At 45.3% G+C, this 21,973-nt stretch overlaps 1 protein-coding gene across 10 annotated transcripts in view; it reads left to right on the top strand.

Moving 5' to 3' along the window:
- The window catches only part of KCNMA1 (potassium calcium-activated channel subfamily M alpha 1), a 397,276-nt gene that overhangs the window by 286,484 nt on the left and 88,819 nt on the right, over positions 1–21,973 (top strand). For 6 of the 10 annotated variants that reach the window (XM_075610355.1, XM_075610347.1, XM_075610350.1 and 3 more), the window contains exons 17-18: positions 296–382; positions 1,936–2,012. In XM_075610355.1, coding sequence (XP_075466470.1) covers positions 296–382; positions 1,936–2,012 — 164 coding nt within the window. Of the gene's footprint in view, positions 1–295; positions 383–1,935; positions 2,013–3,163; positions 3,173–14,166; positions 14,329–21,973 lie in introns of all 10 variants that reach the window. The other 4 variants (XM_075610354.1, XM_075610348.1, XM_075610349.1 and 1 more) reach the window with 2 other exon arrangements.

Raw genomic sequence — 21,973 nt, 5'->3', positions numbered from 1 at the left:
GGTCCTGTTCCTTTGATTAAGAAATGAGGATGAACAAGTCTCGCTGCTTATGTCATAGAGAGATAAAAACCCTAATCTCTACCCCTCCGGTAGGCAAATGATGGATTATCTATGGGGTCCTCTCTGCTTAAAAACAACCCAGCTCCTAAATTGTTGGCAGCGGTTCAGGGGTGGATGGGGTAATCGGTACACATCTTTCTATCAATGGGACATTCTAGGTAATAATACAGTTGTGGTGTGTAATGTAGAATTGGCTTCGTGAGTCGCTTCTCACTCTCGCTGTGCTTCTCACCAGGATTTTAATCAATCCGGGGAACCACGTGAAGATAAAAGAAGGCACCCTGGGTTTTTTTATTGCAAGCGACGCCAAAGAAGTGAAAAGGTATGCGCAGGATACTACTGTACGTTATTCAAGTTTAGGGTTTTGTCATGTTCGCCGTCTCTCATATCAAGGGAAGGAGAGAAGACAGACACGTTCCAGAATGTACATTTCCCCCCCCCCCCACCGACTGCAGAGAATCGCTGTGTAGTTCTACCAACACGAGATTGCTCGCACCGACCCGTAAACGTACCCCTTATATTTAAAGGGAATCCCGGCCAGTTCCGCGTTCTTAACCTCCCAAATCTCTTTAACCCGAGGGATCTGCAGCACATTGCACAGCCATGCACTGCAGGCCTCTCCAGCATGGAGTGGGTTAAAACTGTGGACTGGCGATGGGTACGCCTGGCCCTATCCCCTGGGCACATGGTCATCGGCAGGTCTGTAATGGGGCAGATTCGGGAGGCTCAAGTGCAAATGTAACACTGTAAAGCCGCAAAACATGTGAAATCTTATATGGTTTAAAAAAAAAAATCCAACATCAGTTCAGTCGTATTAAATAATAGTGACTGTTTCCCCCCCTCCCCCCCCCAACTCTTAATGCCATTTGTAATGAGTTTTAAAGCTTCCTTTGATTTTTATATCAGGTTTATCCCACCTCCCCAGCAGTGCAAGGTATTTGCAACACTTTCCTGTTTGGGATAATTTGTTGCCAATGTTCCCAGCAGTTTGAGCTGTAAACTGTAACAATAGATAATGTTACCTTAGTAATATAAGGCTATATTGTAGCTGCTGCATTACACTGACTGAAGCAGCCATTATGTTAGGCACACAGTCAGGATTTTGACAGATTTATAACCACCAAACGATTGGGTAAGAATGTAGAATGATACATTGTCACATGCTTTACCTTTACAAATAATACAAAAAAGTTTGAAGTACAGTAGTATTACTGTAGCTGCTTTAAAGTCGCAGTCCACGCTGCATTTTTTATTCCCCCCCCCCCCCTTTAATATGGGCACCAATACAATCCACACAATAAGTAATTAGCCAAGTTTCCGATCGATCCGTTCTCCTGTGATCGATCGGTGAAGATTCGGCTCGGGGGTTCACTAAATGGCTGTTACTGCAGCAGCAGCAGAGGACCAAAGATGCAAAGTTCTGTGGGGAAGATCATATGACCAGGCAGTCACTAGATTGGTTCCCGCTAGAGAGAGGGCAGGGCTCAAAAATGGGTTTGCCAGAGTCTGTTTCAGAAGAGGAAGGGGATGTGACTTTGTAAATGGTTGCTATAGAAACAGAAATGCTTGTTACATTATAATACATTAAAAATGTCTTTCAGAGTTTTTTTTGTAAAGGCTACAAGTATTTTCTCATAGTACAGAACTGATTTATTTAAAAAAAAAACACACTGGTAGGATGTTGCTTGTCTGGCGCTTTAATACCAAGGTTGAAATTCACGGAAGCCTGTGAGGAAACTGATGCCTAACATAATTGAATATGGCTTTCAGTGAGTGAGACTCGCTCTGATCGAGTGAAGCGTGACAATGCTTTCGCTGAAGGCTTGTGCGGTATCAAAGGTCTCTCTGACATTACCCCGTGTCATTTTCCCACAGGGCGTTTTTTTACTGCAAAGCCTGTCACGATGACATCACTGACCCCAAGCGAATCAAAAAATGTGCCTGCAAGCGACGTAAGTATTCTCTCTGTGTGCTCGTCCTGCGCCTAACCTCACCGCGCTCTGACACTCGGAACCAAAACGCGAATACGTAGGACAGGGGGCGTCCCAGGAAATGGATAGTCAAATTAGGGCCGCAGCCCGGGCTTGGAAGGGGTGGTAGGAACAAGTACTGAATCAGAAGGAGAGTGGCAGCATTATCCTGAGGTGGCATGGAAGCTGCAGGGTCAGTATAGTGACTAATGGACACGGGTGGGCAACTCCGGCCCTCAAGGGCCACCAACAGGTCAGGTTTTCAGGATACCCCTGCTTCAGCACAGGTGGCTTAATCTGAGCCACTGATTGAACCACCTGTGCGGAAGCAGGCATATCCTGAAAACCTGACCTGTTGGTGGCCCTTGAGGCAGGAGTTGCCCCCCGCCACCCCCCAGACTACCAGGTACACGACTTGTTAGCCATCAAAATACTGAGCCTTGTATTTCTGGGAGCTCAGCTCATTCTCCTTGTGGCGGACAGGGTCCTGCCAGTCCTGGTGTAGCAGCTGTCACCTACAGAAAGGGTAGTGAAATATAATACTAGGCTGGCTGAGCCTCTCTTTGTAAATCATGGTACATTGATTGTCCTTTGCCTACAAAGGAATGGTAATAAGAAGCCACGTGCACCTGCCCCTCTTATCCACAAACACATTCTAAGCCTACCAGGTGTGGTAAGCCCTCTCCAGCTGCAGTACCTTCAAGGACAGGTAGAGGGCGTGGCAGGGAGTACCACAGTTCCCACTACTTCCTTCCCCTTTATCATGGTCCCAAACACCTATTTTCCAGCTGCAGTGGGAACTCCGTGTTTCTGGGAAATATGACTTCATTGACGCCCACCGATTTGGGAACGGGGGGCAGGGTATTCAGAACTAAACCCAGATGCAAAACCGAGGTATAAAGTAGTGCAAAAAAAAAAAAAACAACACCAGATAGGATTTTAGTTTTCCCTACAAAAAAAATCGGTGCCGGTTCTGCTTTGCGGAAACTTTGCTTCCGAGGTGTTACATGGTATATAGTCCTGGTTACGTATCCATACACAGTGATATATATTCAATATGTCTTATCTCTTCTTCCTTACGCCTCCTTTTTTGTTTTTGCTGCCTCTGGATAACCTCTCTTAATAACGTCTAGTTATGTATTGTGAGTAAACACTGATTTCCCCGTAGTGAGCCTCTCTGTAACACATCCCCCCACCCCCCCTGTTTAACCCCATCTCTGCTGGAGGGGCTGCAAATGTCCCTTCCTCAGCAGAGACCAGTCTTAGTGTCTGTGTTTAAGTCATTTGGGGTCGTGCTGCATGCCTCCTCACCCCTCCTCCCTGTCCCCCTGCGTAACGGGAATGTGGAGAACGTACAGCGGTTTTAACCCTTCACAAGCACAGCAGTGACGTTGTTTAATTTAGGCTGAGCTGTAGTGAGGCAGACATCTCCGATCACCTGTTTCTCCTCCTCCTCCTCCTCACTCATTATTTAACACCTTTTTTAGTTTTTCCTTTTCTATTAGCACAGGGGCGGCCAACTACCGTCCTTGAGCCACCAACAGGTCAGGTTTTAAGGATATCCCTGCTTCAGCACAGGTGGCTCAATCAGTCCCTGCTTCAGCACAGGTGGCTCAATCAGTCTTCACCTGAGCCGCTGATTGAGCCACCTCTGTTGGAGCTGGGATATTCTGAAAACCTGACCTGTTGGTGGCCCTTGAGGACTGAAGTTGCCCACCCCTGAATTTTCACTATGCGCAGCGTTCTGCTGTTAATGGGGTGATAGCGAGAAGGGTGGGCACTTGGCATAAAGGTGCAGTCCCACTTAGCAATGTATATTTCTTGTAGCTGTTTCATCACATATGTTTAATAGGTTTCAAAGCATAGAACCAGAAAACACATGAACGACAATGCACAATGCTTTTGTCGGTGACTAAATCTGACCTCGTAGCGCAGCTGAAGAGAGAATGCTGCAGTGATTACAAAGTCCCAGTCATCGGGGCATTTTGTAGAAAATGTTCATTTTTAGACGCACCTCCTGATGTAAAAAATAAATCTTTTTACATCAACAGCTCTCCTTAATAGAAAGGTACTGGGCGGTTTCATGCTAAAGCATGTGATGAAGCTGCAAATAAGAAAATGAAGGCGATTAGTAAATAATGTTTTGCATTGAATAACTGGAACTGCGCCTTTAAGCATGTTGAGCTCATTGTTGTTGGCAATCCTAGGCAGAAGAGCTGACACTCGGGGTGGCACTCGGCAGTATCCGTACTGCTCCTTCCACACTAAAAGCTTCTACTTCCCCATCTCTTAGCAAATGGGTTGCGGCATTTTTAAGTCAAACAAAAGCATTTTGTGGGAACAGTAATTGCATTTATACTTGTGTATACAAATATATGGCTGTATAGGTATGTGTAAATTGGTATATATGGGGTTCTATGTTTACATTTACCCATTGTGATACATAGAATCATATGCAATTATATACATATATATAATCTATATATATATGTGTACATATATATGTAAAGGTGTGTGTGTGTGTATAATTGTGTCTACATAATATATGTATATATATATATATATATATATATATATACTTATGCAATAGGAGTGCTGATACATTTGTTCTAATAACTAAGACATGAACATAATATACAAATTGATAAGAACCTCTCTCTCCCTCTTCGTTGTGATTGGTTGTCATTCAGCCAGTCAGAGCAAACCGGGCAATTAAGTTCCACTCCGCTTAGAATGAAAGAACAATACAAATCCCTATTGCATATAAATGTGACGTTTGGTGTATGTGACACAGTGATTAGACTTCTAGGTACCCAGCTCCGGGGAGCATGGATAAAACTACGGAAGCACCGATAAGCACCAGTACTTTGAGACTTGTGGGAGATCAGTGGGGACGTGTGCAGTGCTAGAAGTGCCAATAAAATAATGGGAAGAAATCCTACATTGGAGAACCAGTTGGGGTTAAGGTGCAGTTCCCCCAAATATGACCGATCTGGAGCTTCATAATGCGGCTCTTTAAAAGCAGATTAACCGCATTTATTTTTTACGCTTTTTTCCCCCAGCTGTTATTTTATATATTTTCGTTTCCCAATCCCCGAAGCCCGCAGTAGGGTGCTCATGTGGTAACTCCTTCTGTTTTATTGTAACTTGTTCTTCTTCACTAGAGCTGGTTTCCAGGCAGACTTCATGAGAAGCGGTTTTATTAGATAGGGCTGTTTGGGCTAAATGCGCCCAGCCAGAGCTCATAACGTGGCCTGGCCTAACGCAGGTTAATGTATCCAACAAAGCTAATTACTGTACCTGCAAGGACCGGTCTTTGTATATCTAATTGGCATGGGCTTAATGTCTTGTTACTGTAGTGTAAGTACTGTATGTGTTAGCATTACTCCCACCCAGACCCTAATAAAAGTGGAGGAACCTCAAACCCCCAGCACTGACCGCACCAGCACTGACACCAACACCACAGACACCACCAGTGACCGCACCACCACCACCACTTACACCTCCACCACAGACACCACTACAACCATTGACACCACCACCACTGATACCACTACAACCACTGACACCACTACGGACACCACCACTGACCACACTACCACCACCACTGATACCACTAACACCACCACTGATACCACCACCACTGACACTACCACAACTGACACCACCACTTACCGCACTACCACCACCACTGACACCACCGACACTAACACCACCACCACTGACTCCACTACTGACTCCACCACCACCACTGCCAATGACACCACTACCGCCACTTACCCCACCACCACCACTACCACCAATGACACCACTACGGACACCACTGACCCCACCACCACCACTGACCTCACCACCACTGACACCACTACGGACACCACTGACCCCACCACCACCACTAACCTCACCACCACCACTGACTGCACCACCACTGACACCACTACCACCACTTACCCCACCATCACCACCCTGACACCACTACGAACACCACTGACCCCACCACCACCACTCTCACCACCAACACCACCACCACCGACACCACCAACAGCACGTTTTTGCTAGTTTTCCGGGTCTGAATGGGAGTATCCCCACGTTGAGGTAACGACTTAACTAGCGTAACGTGAGGTCCCTTCGTGGAACTCTGTAGATCTGGCCCGTTCAAGTCTAATAATGCAACTAACTTAGCTGCCATCTTTATGTCTTCAAATGTGTGGGGTTTTATTTAAATAAAATACATTGGTTTTAAAATCAGTGCGAAGGGAGCAAGTTATAGAGGGGACGCCAGACGCCAGACTCCTCGCTGTGCGATAGGGCGAAGATCTGGAAGGACACGCTGCGGTGGGACTGCACCTTTAGGACCATATAACAAAACAAAACACAACAGCGTAGCATAACAATGAAAGTAATGACTGGGATGTAAACAGTTAATCATCTTGCTGGAAGAATTCACACTGAATTACTTAGAGATACATAATTATAACGCCCATTCCAACACCTTTTGGTGTTCATCTATTTTTTAATTGGACAATTTATCTAAATTTAGAAACAATAAGTCATTGCATCATACACGGAGGAAAATATCTCGGTTTCTCGTGTTTCCGAATAACAAAAAAATCGTGGTACCACGGATTTCCGTCACTCTTCCTCCACTGGATATGCCACTAGAAATGGTCAGTACCGGCAGGTTCCAGTCTCTCCTCGGAACCTCAGCCAGGCCGGGTTTTACCTAAACTGTAGCTGAACTATGCCATTTTTTTTTAGCACTGGGGATACCCCAGATTTCGAGATACATAATGGGGAAGTTACTGGTGCCACCGCCCCTCCAGGTGAAACAAAATGGCCGCTCAGGTCTTGCCGGTCCCGCTGGCCAATAGGATGCAGCAACGTCATCATTTGCGGCATCCTGTTGGGCGGCCATTTAAATCCCCCTGCTTCAACAAAGCTAACTGGTCTGTATCTCTGGAACCAGGAGATCCCCAGTTAAACAATCAATGGCAGGGAAATGGCAGAATTGCTGCTTTAATGTGTAAATTTAATATTGCCCGGTGGGTTTGCTGGGTCATCATCAGTTATTCCTAAACTGTGGATTGGTTCCGGTTCTTTGAGGATAGAGTTGAAAACCTCTGGTTTGTATGGCGGTCTAATATATATATATACACAGTGGTCGACAAATCACCAAAAAATCTACTCGCCGAACAAAAAAAATCTACTCGCCACCTAGTACCACACGTGTGCTGCTTGGGCCAATAGGAGCTCGCCACGATGTTAAATCCACTCGCCCGGGGCGTGCAAATGTATAGGTTTGTCGAACACTGTGTGTCTGTATATATATATAATATATATATATATATTATGTCTGCCTGCTTGGTGTGTCATTGCTAACTAAACCAACCTACAGTACACAATAAATTCATATGGGCAGATTGAAACATTAATGTTACTGATGAGTGGGGGATCTGTGTGGCGCTTTGCCATTTCTCTGTCCCTGTTACTACCTCCAAGCCAAAAGAATGAAAAGCAACCACTATCTTATAGGACAATTTCACTTATTTCAGTCATTTTATAGCAAGAATCCCGCTGCCTTCTAAAAGAAAACGGTCTCTGAACTTTGACCTCTGAACTCTGACCTCTGAACTCTGACCTTGTTATCCTGCTACAGTACTACACAGATTCCCAACAAGCTCTGATAAACCCCAACCATTACCACATAATATATGGCCAAAGTGTCTTAAAGCTGCAGTTCAGGCAATATCCTGCATGTGTGTGGTTTTTTTAATAAATCAGTTCTGTAGTAAGAAAAAATACTTTTAGCATTTTCTGTTTTAAAAAACAACAACTTTGAAAGACCAATTTTCTTGTACTCTATTTTAACAAGCATGCTTGTCCCTATAGCAATGATTTACATTCCCCATATTTAAAGATGTTGCCAAACTTTGCCGATCAATAGACGGAGAACGAATTGACCGGCAGCTATACAGTTCTTTAGGTAATTAGAGATTGCCCACATGAAACTATTGAAGTAAAAAAATTAAAAAAAAAAAAAAAAAAGACTGAACTGCAGCTTTAAGCCTGCGAGCCACTTACAAGACATGACCATTAACACTCCTTTTGACACTTATATGCATATATATATATATATGCTGCAGTGGAAGTGCTGTATGCTGGGTGATAATGGGGAAAGGCGGGGTTGCAGACCTGCCTAAGACATGCAGATGAGCATACAGCTATATTTGCATATTTGCTTTCCTGTGGAGGGTTTTTGTCACTTTTTTTACTCACCATAACTTAACTCAGTATTATGGTTTAGCCTATCCCATAGCCTCTCTTGCATTCCCAGTAAAATCAACCCCACACTGATGAGACCCATCAAGGTCGAAACAGCTGTCTGTGGGTGGTTTTCTGGGTATGCACCTTAACCCTGGCTGTGCTCAAAGCTGTGACCATGCAGCAAGCTTAAGCCTATAGGGAACCATGTTAAAAATGGTTATTGAGGCAAAAAGTGACACTGTGTGCTCATTTGCATGTCATTTCCCAGAATCCCTTGCTGCAGTGGAAGTGCTGTATGCTGGGTGATAATGGGGAAAGGCGGGGTTGCAGACATGCCTAAGACATGCAGATGAGCATACAGCTATATTTATATATATATATATATATATATATATATATATATATATATATATATATATATATATTATGTGGTAATGGTTGGGGTTTCTCAGAGCTTGTTGGGAATCTGTGTACTTGTTAACTGTGTGCAGCTGGTCTCAGTTGCTTATGGGAGGGTAGTGGCACCTCACCCCCAAGGTTTAAGCTTGCCCAGCAACACTTTCCAAGTTGGCAGGTTAGTATCATTTTGCCAGGTTATGACAGATCCAATGCGATCATTCTTCCTGTAATTATACAGGTAAATAAGAATTTTAACCCAGGTGAGTGTTAGGACCTGCTAACGGTCATGCCTTGTAAGTGTCAGCAGGCTTAAGACACTTTGGCCAAAGGGTTAAACTAAATGACCCTTTTACAAGAGATATATAGGTATTGCACTGTGTATTTTTGTCACATTGGAAGTAGCTTTGGGCATCTTTGTTTGTTTTTCTTGTTATCCTGCTGTCTGACTGCAATGCCAGACTTGATCAGGAGGGTAGCAAAGTGTGTGTGCGGGTGTTCAAGTACGCCTAAGAAACAATATATGCTCAAAAGCTATTCATATAAAAAAGCTGAAATAGTGCCCCCCATGTGGGTGGAATAAACAATCGTTGTATAAAGTGGGTCTTACCCTCTTAATTATTTATTTTATTTATTTATAAAACGTTTTACCAGGAAGTAATACATTGAGAGTTACCTCTCGTTTTCAAGTATGTCCTGGGCACAGAGTAAAACAAATAATACATGGTTACAAGTACAGTTACATAAATGAACAGGGGATACATTATATACAATACATTGCATGCACAGTTAGAGAAGATGTATATTATAGGCGTATGTAACAGTTACAGACCAGATTAAAATGTGAGACAGCCTTAGTTTTGAAAGAACTTAAACTGGTGGTGGATGTGAGAGTCTCCGGTAGGTTGTTCCAGTTTTGGGGTGCACGGTAAGAGAAGGTTTATAACCAGTGTGCTACAGAAATCAAAATCAAGCGGGATTCTCACTACTAAATGGACGGTCTTAAACCAGTTTGAGTTTGATGAGTAATCTTTAGTAAGACCATATCAACCTCAGAGCATTAATTACTTACTTTTTCTCCACACCCACTTGTGAAATGTAAGCCACAGCGTGATCCGCTGCCAGTAAAGTCCAAAGATGCAGAAAAGAACTGAAGTAGCATGAAAAGGAGGCACAAAAACCCTCCAACGCAGTTTGCAGCACGAAACGAGTAGGAAGGTTGTTGTGCCTCCTCTTATCCTGGCTCCGTTTGGCGGTGCGCTGAATCAGTTCTTTTCTGCTTCCTGTTCAGAAGGGTAACCCAGTCCCCGACAACTAGCAAGACATTCAGAACAGGTGCAAATAACCCCAGGAGCCGGAGGCAACATCACAAAATCTTTACAAAAACATAGAAACATTTAAAAATTAAAGGAAGAGCTCAGATTATTACTTTAATAATGCTCCCAGCAGAACGACACACCAACAGGGGTTGGGTTACCATCAGCACCCTTTGGAAGTTATTGCGTTGGTACATTGAACTAGTAACCCCAAATGTCCACTCCGACATGCCCTTTCTCCCTGAGACCTGTTCCCCTGTCCACTTTGGAGGAACGTTGACTTTGTTGTTGCTGGTGCAGTTTAGGAAATAGTCTTTCTTTCTGCCCATATCCACTGTGACGTGTTGGGAGGCTTATATTATCTGAATCTTCATTTAGTAGTTGGTCGGTAAGTGGGAGGGTCAGATATGGCAGCTGCCCTTGTCCACACAAATACATGGGGAGGAGGGGGGCAGTTTGGTTTATCATGTTCTTTCAACACAATTGTAATTCTTAGTCAGTGTCAGCGCGTACCCCAGTGCGACCAGCTTCACTAGGATTTAGGGTGGAGACATCACTAGTTGCAGCAGGACGGGTAAAAACCTTCATTTGTCATCCAATGCATTAACTCCTTTGCTGCCAGATTACAAGCATCTAATCCCAAAGGGGACACACTGGTGGAAAGCAGAATTGTTAGTGCATCCTAAATTAGAGCGCGCGCGCAGACCTTCACCAAGCTCACATTGGGAAAACGGTGGCGGTGAAAATATAGAAGAGGCGTTGCCGAGGCCAGCAGCGACACTGCGACATCTCTGCGACTGGCCTCCCACCCACTGCTTCATGTCGTGTAATGTTGTGAATTGTGCGTCTTGTGATGCTGTAACCTCGTCACGGATGGAGGGTCCCTGTGTGATGTTTGTATGGAATAAAGGGGTGAAGAGGCTCCCTGGATTCAGTAAAGATGGTTCACCCTTCCTTTGGGGGGGACCCTTTCCCAATGCATTACCCCTTACACAGTATGCTTGTGATATTACTGTCCTTTGTGTTTTCTTTGTAGTCTCCACACGTGTCTGTGTGTCTCCATCGCCGTAAGGATGAGTGCTGAGTGGTTAACCCCTGCTCTACCAGAGTGTCCTGCTTAACTTTGGGGGGTTGGGGGATCCCACTGGTATCAAACCAATACATCCCCATGGCATGCTGTGACCCATTACGTCTTTCAAAATAACATTATAGTGACACAACCATTTTGCCCCACGCTAGTTGCTTCCAGTCGTTAGGATAATCCCTCTGCTGCAGGGAGGGCCTGGCTTTGTAATGCCCAGCGTAGGCCTCTAACAGCAGCGGGATTCGTGTGAAGTGTCTCCTGCCTCTGACAATGGGCGTGAAATCGATTCTTGGCTTGTTACAAAGATGGGAAATAGAGCAATGTATTGTGTCAAGTCAGTGAATTAAGTCCACGTAGGAGCTCAACTGTTAGTATATTCCAGGGGCGGCCAACTCCAGTCCTCAAGGGCCACCCACAGGTCAGATTTCGAGGATATCCCTGCTTCAGCACAGGTGGCTCAATCAGTGGCTCAGTCAACGACTGCACCACCGGTGCTGAAGCAGGGATATCCGGAAAACCTGACCTGTTTGTGGCCCTTGAGGACTGGAGTTCTCCCACCCCCTATCTATGGAAAGTGCAGCTAAAAAAAAACAACTGGTTGGCATTTCGTTTCCTTGGCTAATGTGGCCTGTTTGTGAGATATAACACTCCTTAATAATAGCTTCATAGAGCTCTTTCTCCCCATATAACCGTGACACTGGCTAATGGATCCTATCCATGGCAGGATTTATCTATACACCTTTCCATAGCCAATTGATCAATCTCTTCAGCCGGCGAGATTTCACCTGTCAATTTATTGAATTCCTTGTGAATACTTCATTTGGCGAGGTTTGCACCAAACTAAATATCTGGCTTAATACCCCTGTTGGCACTGTTAGGGCTGGTGGTTTCCCCTAAATTAATATGGCGAGATATTTTTTTGGGGGCGCTATTGCCATTTCCTGCTTGAAAAGTCCATTCTCAATTAATAATGCCGTGTGCCCGTTTTGTGCCAAGAGGGATCTGGGCGCTTAAACGCAATGTTCCCAAGTGCAAAAATGTAGACCAAAAATGGATTAAAAAAAGAATCCTTCCATTACAGTATATTTGGATTTTAAGACGGTTCACCCTGTAAATAAGCTGCTGCCGGCTTTCACGCACTGCGCGTGCTGTTCCACGCGTAATAAATAGCACATACCTTCCTCACACCCGATGCACATTGCTAGCAGGAGAGGGTTACCACAGAGCCCTAAATGCAAAGATAAAGGTAAAAGGAGCGTGCAGAGAAGCAGGATTTCATATACCCCCCTCCCACCTGGGTAGTCCTTTCCCCCTAACACCAGCAAACGAAACCCCCCAAATTGCAGGGTGGTCTACTCCGTGGACGAAGAGTAGCTGTTCACCCGTTTCGCCCTGAAATTAGCTTGACCCTTCTTCTAAACCCCGTCTGGAATGCTGCCCGATACATTAAACAGAAAGTTACCATTGTGCAGAGGAGGGAGACACTCTTTCTTACAGCTCGGGGGTCGTGCATGTTTAACCCTTAGCTGCTAGAGGGATCTTCGGCAGGGAAGGCCCCTCTAGCACGTATGTGCTTCATGGATCCCCAATTCCTGATGCATGGGAACCCTTCATACAGGCCCCTTTGAGGTTCTGTTGAGTATGTCCTATCCTCATTGTACCCTTAGAGATGCAGGATCGCTCCTGCTCTGTATCTGATCCTCTCCTCTCGTGAATCCTCGTCATCCTGACAAATCCGCTCAGCAGCAAAGGGTTAAAAACAGTCCGATGTTCATCTCCATTTCATTCCCCCCTAAGGCCATGCTCACTGCAGGCCTCTTGGAATCTAAGGCGCTCTCTTGAAATATGTTCCCTAATGCAGCATGGGATTGCGAATCTATCCTACTTCTCTCATTGATGTTGGGTCTTTTAAAAGTTGCCATCTGGACATACCCTTGTCTATGGATATATTTGCCCAGAACTGCACATTTCATCACCCAAGATTTGCAAAGAATAGTCCAGTGGTGTATGCAGTGTGTGCCCAAGGGGAATGGCTGTATCACTGATTATCCAGAAATCCTTCAGGCAAATCACTGTGTGTGTATATACTTTCCCATTGAGGAACTCTGGATATCGCTATAATATGGCCACACTAAACTAGAAGAAAAAATGCAAAGGCCCATAAAACATTCTATATACTCAGCGAGTTCTTTCAAAGATATGTATGTATGTACGCACTGCTTCGTTTGTATTTGTAAAAACTTTTTGGATCTTTTTTCCCCCCCCCCAAAGATTCAGTAATGGCGATTTTATAGATTTTCTGTGTTTTCTGTGTGCTGGTTTGTAAAAACATTTCACAAAATGTTCAGAGTCGCCATAGATTGTTTAATAATTGGCAGATGCATCTAATACCCCAGAAAAAAAAAAGAGTGTTCCTACTCCATTTTAAATAGGAGCAACTACACATGGCAGTGGAGGTTCCCAATTCCTTAAGCTTTTTCAGTTTTTGGAAAGAAACACAGAATTTTTAGGGACATTGAGGTGACAGATGGGGCACAGACAGTAAAAATGGGGTAAGAGGTGCCCTCCTGTATCCACATCACGGGCTCATGTTACAATGTTGCATCTTCACAGTGAGCATTCTGCAGGTCTGAAATCTGATGGCCAGCTTTTCGAAGACCACTTCTCCCCCCTGCTCCCTCCCTTCTCCCCCCTGCACCCTCCCTTCTCCCCCCTTCTCCACCCTGCACCCTCCCTTCGCTCCCCTCATCCCTCCCTTCGCTCCCCTCATCCCTCCCTTCACTCCTCTCCTCAAGAAAAGAATTGCTTCTCCTGTGTTCTCCATCCCTATAACCGTGTCCCCGGAAAAATCTGTCCTCCCCTCCCCCCCCCCCATGCCATCCTCCAACTGAGCTTAGACAAAACGTCCTGCTGTTAAACCTATCATAGCTACATTGAACTGCATCGTGTGTGTAATTATATATACATGATTATATATATACGTGTCTGTCTTTATCTCTCTCTCTTTGTACCCTGCATTAATCTACCACTCTTCCTCTTCCTCTTCCTCTCCTCCTCATCATGATTATGATTTTAGCCAAGATGTCCATCCGCAAGAGGCTGATTCAGGCATGTTGTTTGGGGTGCACTGAGGTAGACTGCATGTCAGGCACTTTGCATAGTAACATTGGGACCCTTGAACGAGCCTTCCCACTCTCTCCTGTCTCTGTTAATGACTCCTCCACCAGTTTACGTGGCTGTAAGTTCTGAACCATGTCGTTTCATGTATCGTACAGTGCGTGTGCATGTCTGTGTACCTGTGACATCACCAGCGTCTTGTGTTCCTGTGACCTGTGTTCCCGTGACCTTGTTAACGGGCTGATGTATTTCTCTGTGGATATTATTGTCATCTTTACATTGTATCTCCCTCCTTAAAAAAAACAAATCGGGGAGAAATGTGCTAGGAGAAAGGCGCTAGAATAGAAATGTTGGCGCATTTGTCGCTCTGTAACCTCGAATTGAATTCCCGACGTGAATACACCGGCAGTGACTGTGTCAGCGAAGTCATTCATTGACTGTATCTAGTCTCTAGTGAGCAGCTTTCTGTTGTTTTGAATGTTAATGTTTCACTCGGGAACAGCACCTTGGGTCAAAGTCTCGTTACTGCAAAAAGTGTGGGTGGTAAAAATGGCGCCATATGTATGAAGCAAAAACATTCCCATTGAAACCCAATAGGATTCTCAGTAGTATTTTTGCACCAATTTGGCATAAGATTTGCAGCCGGGAGACTGTGAGACAGGGACCTCCACTGAGTTCCAACAACACCTTTTGTAACTGTGGTAATATGATGCCATGTACCTCAGAATAGGCGCGATGGACCGACGCTTCAATTGTCTCTGTCACCCTTCGTTGGGAGAGACAGGCTTGGTGAGCCATTCTCCCCTCGTGTCCTCCTGTGGTATGACTGCTAACCTGATTAACCGCAGGTCCCAGGGAGGGAGGCACCTGGTCGGTGTGTGTCTGTCATGTTGGGGCAGACCCTGTGTGTGTTCAGTTAGTTCTGTCTCTTCCACCTTGGAGGGGCATATCAGGATAATGGGTCTGCGGAGACCAGAGCACATTGATGCGGTGGGGAAACCGTAGGATTAACCACGCATTCCAGCCAAATGCAAGTTAATGTCAACAGCACTGACATTAACTCCAGAAGCTTGTCCTCCAATTAAAAAAAAACCCCCAATCTAATAGATTTGCATAGGTAGATTTCAGCAGCCGTAAGATTAATGTCAATTGTTTGTCTAGCCTGTTAAGGAGCTTGTTCCGACAGGTCTGGGTAACTCCACGCAAACTGGGGGGGAGGGATGTGAAAACCTCTCATTAAACCTGACCAGACATGAAACCTAGGAGTGCTCCACAATTAAAGATGGCAGCAGCTGGGGTCCTTATGGAATGAGAGGGGTTTGCCCCCGATCATGTTTCTCCCTGTTCCATCCTCTAGACGTCCCTCCAATCGTGTTTAATTAGCGTCAGGGAAAACCACAACGACTCCTCAGCTCCTCGCCTTTTGATGTTCGGGCTCAAGGCGCTTGTTAAGGACCATTAGATCATTACAGGCCCTGCATGATTTCAGGTCCCGCGGGGCTCATTCATTACAGCAGAAGATCTAACAGGAATCACAACACACCGCTTTGCTTGACCTCGCAGTCTGCAGCCTGCGCGCTCACATCCAGCGCGCTCACATCCAGCGCGCTCACATCCTGCGCGCTCACATCCAGCGCTGGTTCAGATCAAGGATTATACGTTCACGTGCCTTTCTCACTGACTGCCCCACACCTCTGGAATGCCCTTCCCCTCAGTACCCGACTAGCACCCTCTCTATCCACCTTTAAGACTCACCTTAAGACACACTTGCTTAAAGAAGCATATGAATAGCACTGTGGATGTTCTGAACACATGGCACATAAAGCTTGGCCCCCTGCAGACGCACTTACCAGAACTCCCTCCTACTGTCTCTGTACGTTCTCCCTACCTATTAGACTGTAAGCTCCTCGGAGCAGGGACTCCTCTTCTTTAATGTCTAAAGCACTTATTCCCATGATCTGTTATTTATATTATCTGTTATTTATTGGATTACCACATGTATTACTGCTGTGAAGCGCTATGTACATTAATGGCGCTATATAAATAAAGACATACAATACAATACAATACGTGCACAATACACATTTCACTTACCTTCCTCTTCCAATAGCCCCCCACCCCCCAACAGGTCAGGTTTTAAGGATGTCCCTGCTTCAGCACAGGTGGCTCAATCAGAGGCTCAGTCAACTGAGCCTCTGATTGAGCCACCTGTGCTGAATCAGGCACTGATTGAGCCACCTGTGCTGAAGCAGGGACATCCTGAAAACCTGACCTGTTGGGGGGCTTGAGGACGGAAGTTGAGCCCCGCTGATATAAAGTAGGCTTCTGCCAAGTCTTAATACCTTAGGCCGAGTGCATGGTGCAGGCGCCACGCGACGGACAGCGTGGCCTCGCCCGTGGCTCTCAGCCGAGTGATCTGAGAACTTCAGATCCTCGCGACGGGGAGGCGCGGCTGCTGACGTCACGGAGCTGGTGCGCCCACATTGTGCGGAACCGTTCCCGTGACCCGGCCCAGCGCAACGAATCGGCCGCGCCGTCGCATGCGCGCTCTTTGGCCGTCCGCATTGAGACACTTGATCACGTCACGCGAGCTCGCGCTAACCATGGACGTAGCTTTACCCCTGTGAGCAACTACATACTTTGGGGGAGGCCAAATACAGTAGTTACATAGCTACATAGTTGCATAGCTTCATTCTTACATAGGTACATAGGTACATAGTTATATGGCTACATAGTTACATAGCTTCATACTTACATAGGTACATAGGTACATAGTTATATGGCTACATAGTTACATAGCTTCATACTTACATAGGTACATAGGTACATAGTTATATGGCTACATAGTTACATAGCTTCATTCTTACATAGGTACATAGTTACATAGTTATATGGCTACATAGTTACATAGCTTCATACTTACATAGGTACATAGTTATATGGCTACATAGTTACATAGCTTCATACTTACATAGGTACATAGTTACATAGTTATATGGCTACATAGTTACATAGCTTCATACTTACATAGGTACATAGTTATATGGCTACATAGTTACATAGCTTCATACTTACATAGGTACATAGTTACATAGTAGATTAGGTTGAAAAAAGACGGAATCCCTCGAGTTCAACGTATGTTAAATTTATGTGCTCAGATCATATTTGTTTGTTGTTTTTTTCCAGTGCTAAAAAGTAGTAAAAACCTTATTTAACGGTGTGTCGTCCCGTATGCGCGAAGGCTTCGTGAATATGACACGCAATTAGTTATTTGCACTTTTGAATCGAAATGACCAGAATGGAATTCCAAACGTAAAGCCCCAGCGCTTTGGGAACCAGTGTAACTGCCCTCGCCCTTCACTTTTATTTCTGTCCCTGTGATCACGAAGGATGCTGGGAAATCCATTCAGCGCTATGCAGCTTGGGAGAAATGAGTGATGTCAACAGGTTGTAGATTCTCTTAAAAAAGGAGCAATCTGTACAATATCCTACGTGTGGTTTTTCAAAATAGATCATTTCTCTAGCATTAGATACTTACATTTGTTTGTTTTTTTAATTCACCTCTTGCCATGTTAATGCAGCTATACTACACCCCCCCTTTATATTATTTGTATATTATTGTATATTATTATATGCAGTGGTCGACAAATCACCAAAAAATCTACTCACCGAACAAAAAAATCTACTCGCCACCTAGTACCACACGTGTGCTGCTTGGGCCAATAGGAGCTCGCCACGATGTTAAATCCACTCGCCCGGGGCGAGCAAATGTATAGGTTTGTCGAACACTGATTATATGTATAATTCTACATTCTTGCCCAAGCTGGCAATCATTTGGGGCTCCTGTTATAAATCTATAAGAGTCCTTCTTGTGTGCCTAACATAATGGCTGCTTCAGTAAGGCCTCGGCCAGGGTTCCCGCTGGCGCGCTGAGGCCTTGCGGTTGCTTTCCCTGCGCGCCGTCAGCGGGGCGGGCCAGTGACGTCACGGAGCTGGTTCGCCCTCATTGGGCGAACCGCTCACGTGACCGGCCCTGTGCGCCGGCAAGCGGGGGAATTTTACATTCTGGTAAGACCTGCGCTTCCGCAAGCGCGCAGAAGCGTAGGCGAGCCCCTACTAAAGCCGCTCTAATTGTGGCTGTAGGGGCTCAGTGCTGAGCGGGAGCGAGCGTCAGCACGGTTCAGCGAGTAAGCGCTTACCATGGCCGAGGCCTTAGTGTAACTCAGCAGCTACAATGCATCCTTATATTACTAAGGTAACATTATCTATTGTAACAGTTTTCGGCTCAAACTGCTGGGAACATTGGCAACAAATTATCACAAACAGGAAAGTGTTGCAAATATCTTGCACTGCTGGGGAGGTGAGCTAAAACCTGATATAGAAATCAAAGGATGCTGTAAAACTCACTAAAAATGGCATTAAGAGTTGAATAATAAAAAAGTACAGTAAGTATTATCTAATACTACATAACTGTTTAATTAAAAACCCCACATAAGATGTCACATGTTTTGCTGATTTAATGAGTTTTAAAGCATCCTTTGATTTCTATCGCAGGTTTAGCCCATCTCCCCAGCAGTGCAAGATCTTTGCAACACTTTCCTGTTTGTGATCATTTGTTCCCAGCAGTTTGAGCTGCAAACTGTAACAATTTGTTTATATAAACTGTGTTACCTGGAAGTAATACAGTGAGAGTTACCTCTGGTGTTCAGGTATGTCCTGGGCACAGAGTTACGATAACAATTCATGGTTACATTAAGAGGGCAGAGGTTATACAGCCAATTCACAGACATTTCATGGACAGGTAGAGTTGGAAAATTGGGTACAGGGGATAAAGGGCTTGTGAGTTTCAGATTGAAATAGAAAAGCTTTAACATCAGCGAACGGCAGCAAACAGCTCACACCCTTTGGCTGCACCAAAGGCTGCCCGCCTTTGGGGTGACGCAGATGTACACTGAAGGGGTTCAGATTGAATGCAGATAATGTTACCATAGTAATATAAGAATCCATTGTAGCTGCTGAGTTACACTGACTGAAGGATTGATTGAAACTGAAAGGCAGCCATTAGGTGAACCCTGGGAAGCAGGATCTTTGCTTATCGATCACGAGAAAATGAATCGATCGGCATCTTAGGTAATTAGTTTTCAATAAAGGTAATCACGCGCTGCTTGGACTGGTTCTTTAAATATGACTACCATTGCAAATATCCCGAGAGACATCTTATTATATTGCAATGTATCCCAACGTTTGCCGCCTTTGTGCCGTATTGAAGAACAATCCCTTAACTAACCTGCGATGAGACGGCGCGTTCGGCATATTCCGTGGAACCTGCCGCAGCGTTTTGGAGCTTGTGCTTTTCAGCCTAAACGTGTCAATCTATTGTACATACCCTAAACCAGGGCTGGCCAAATCCGGTCCTCGAGGGCCACCAACTGGTCAGGATTTAGGGATATCCCTGCTTCAGCACAGGTGGCTCAATGAACAACTTCCAGATGCTTGTTTCCTTATTCTCCTGTATGCCTTGTGCTGCCATTGTCCGTGTCACCCTGCAGACACGTGGGAGCCCTTTAGAAGCGACGCACGCAAATAAAATACTGTTGAGATGGTCAGGATAGATTTTACCTGCACTGGCAAAGGGATGTCGCTTTATTTCTGGATAATTAGTTGGCTCTTGAAGGTGCTGTCACCCTTGTTCATAAAGTGACACGTCGTTATCTTTGCACGTGAAATCTTAACCCCTTCACTGCCGGAGCGGCCTGCCACGCAATGCAAAGCCACGGGGTTCAAAGATTGGTGTGGAGCTGTGCAACCCATGCACGGCGTGACGTAGCCACACAGGGACGCGGTTAGTAACCCCACCTGACTCCCCTCTCCCCCACCCCCACCCACGCTGGGAACGCGCCTGCAGGAAAGTTCCGTGGCCGCAGTGTCCCAGAGCCGGGCCTTATCCGAGGTGACATGGAAATTCTGCTTGCTTTGTGCCTGCTCCTGATCTCCACTGGTTTTACCATGCCTGACATGTCATCCCCAGAAGGCTCTGCTTCGTCCCTGTGACTTCTCCAGTGCAGGAACGATGCGGAGCAGAAGGCCCCCCGTCCGCCTGTCTGTGCTATTTATATGACACATGACAGTGGAAGGCCTCTCTGCGGGTAAGGACCCCTGTCACAGACCTGCCTTCAGCTGGCTGCCTGACCTTTCCTCTATACCGGGAGAAAGAGAGTGAGCCAGGATCCATCTCTCTGGTCCTGTTAGACTTCATTGTTCCACTGCAGAGGTTGTGTTACCACCAGTGGCTAGACCTGCAAGTCTCCTTCACCCCTACGTAGGGCCACGTAATGCACCTGTTCCCAATGTGTGGCGTCTCTGGCAGTGAGGGGTTAACCCCTTCTTCATTTCAAAGAGGGGTTCCCTGCTGTTTGTCATAGGAATTGTTAGAAAAAAGCATTTATCAGACTTCTCAGATGTACAATGAGTCTGATTTATACAAAGAGTGAAGTTGTTGCATTTAACTAGAAAATACACGGATCTATCATGCGACTTTTCTATTCAAAAGTGATATTGAGCGTTAAAGAGAGCGGTTATATAGAGCTAATAGGAGGAGTTATAGGAAGCGGTCACATGAGGTAATAGGAGGAGTTATAGGGAGGGGTTATATGGGGCAATGGGAGGAACTTATGGGAGGAGTTATATGGGGCAATGGGAGGAGTTATATGGGGCAATGGGAGGAACTCTTTATTGAAAAAAATTTCAAACAAAAAAAAAACTGCTCATTATGTACAAACTTATATTATATCAATATTAACTCAGCATGTGTTCCACCTTACTCCTCAACAGCTACTTCACATTCCTTTTATACACATTTTAATTGAAACTAAATAAAAACCTTAACTAAAACATTATTAGCTGCTACCTTTAAAGGATTAATGAACAAACATTAAGCCCCCCCTCAAACCCCCCCCCCCAAACAAACAAACAAAAAAAAACCACACGGTATTACTTTTTCTTTTTCCCCACATTATCCCCCAATGACCCAAACCTCTTGACGGTCACTGAAGGTGGGATCATGTCCGAGTCTGTCTCTCTGGAAACATCCATAGTATGTTCCTCTTCGGATAAGGAAAGTTCCTCTACATCGTCGGAGTCCTCAGCTCTTGACCCCCAATCCTTTCTGAGAGCAGAAAAACGGTTTTTCGTAGCTACCTGAGGAACTTTACCAGCGGGACCTGCAGGACGTCGAAGAGTCCCTCCCAAGTTTTTTCACCATGCTCTTCTTCCTTTTCTTTTTCCCCTGTGCCCAAAGCTGCTCACTTTCTTTTTCTTTATTATTATTTTCCCTCACTTGGGTTTCCATCAAAGTAGGATCATCTGATTCCCCAGATTGTTCCCCTGCTGGGAGTAGATTTGGGGAGGTTCCTTCTAAGGGGTCTTCTGACATTTCCTGGGCCTTGTTTACACTCACAATAATTGTTTTTTCTGTAAGTGTTTCTGGGCAAACTGCATCCACAGGTGGTCCAGGACAAGCTCCGTCCCCAGGAGGATCTAAGCAAGCGCCCGGTCATAAAGTGCTTCATTGTCTTCGAAGTCCACTTCCTGCTCCCATACTTTTGAAATATTATGCCAGGCTTCTGCGCAATTCGTGTATGAATGTCCAAATTTATCGCATAAATTACATCTGATGTTTGTACACCTTGCCCTCTCGTGGCCCAAGGACTGGCACAAGTTGCATTTTAGAACATCACACGACATGCTTAAATGTCTGGCTGAACCAC

This window comes from Ascaphus truei, chromosome 8 (assembly GCF_040206685.1).
Source record: "Ascaphus truei isolate aAscTru1 chromosome 8, aAscTru1.hap1, whole genome shotgun sequence".
Lineage (NCBI taxonomy): Eukaryota > Metazoa > Chordata > Amphibia > Anura > Ascaphidae > Ascaphus > Ascaphus truei.
The sequence above is the reverse complement of the archived record's forward strand: the minus strand, read 5'-3'. Positions and strand labels throughout refer to the sequence as shown.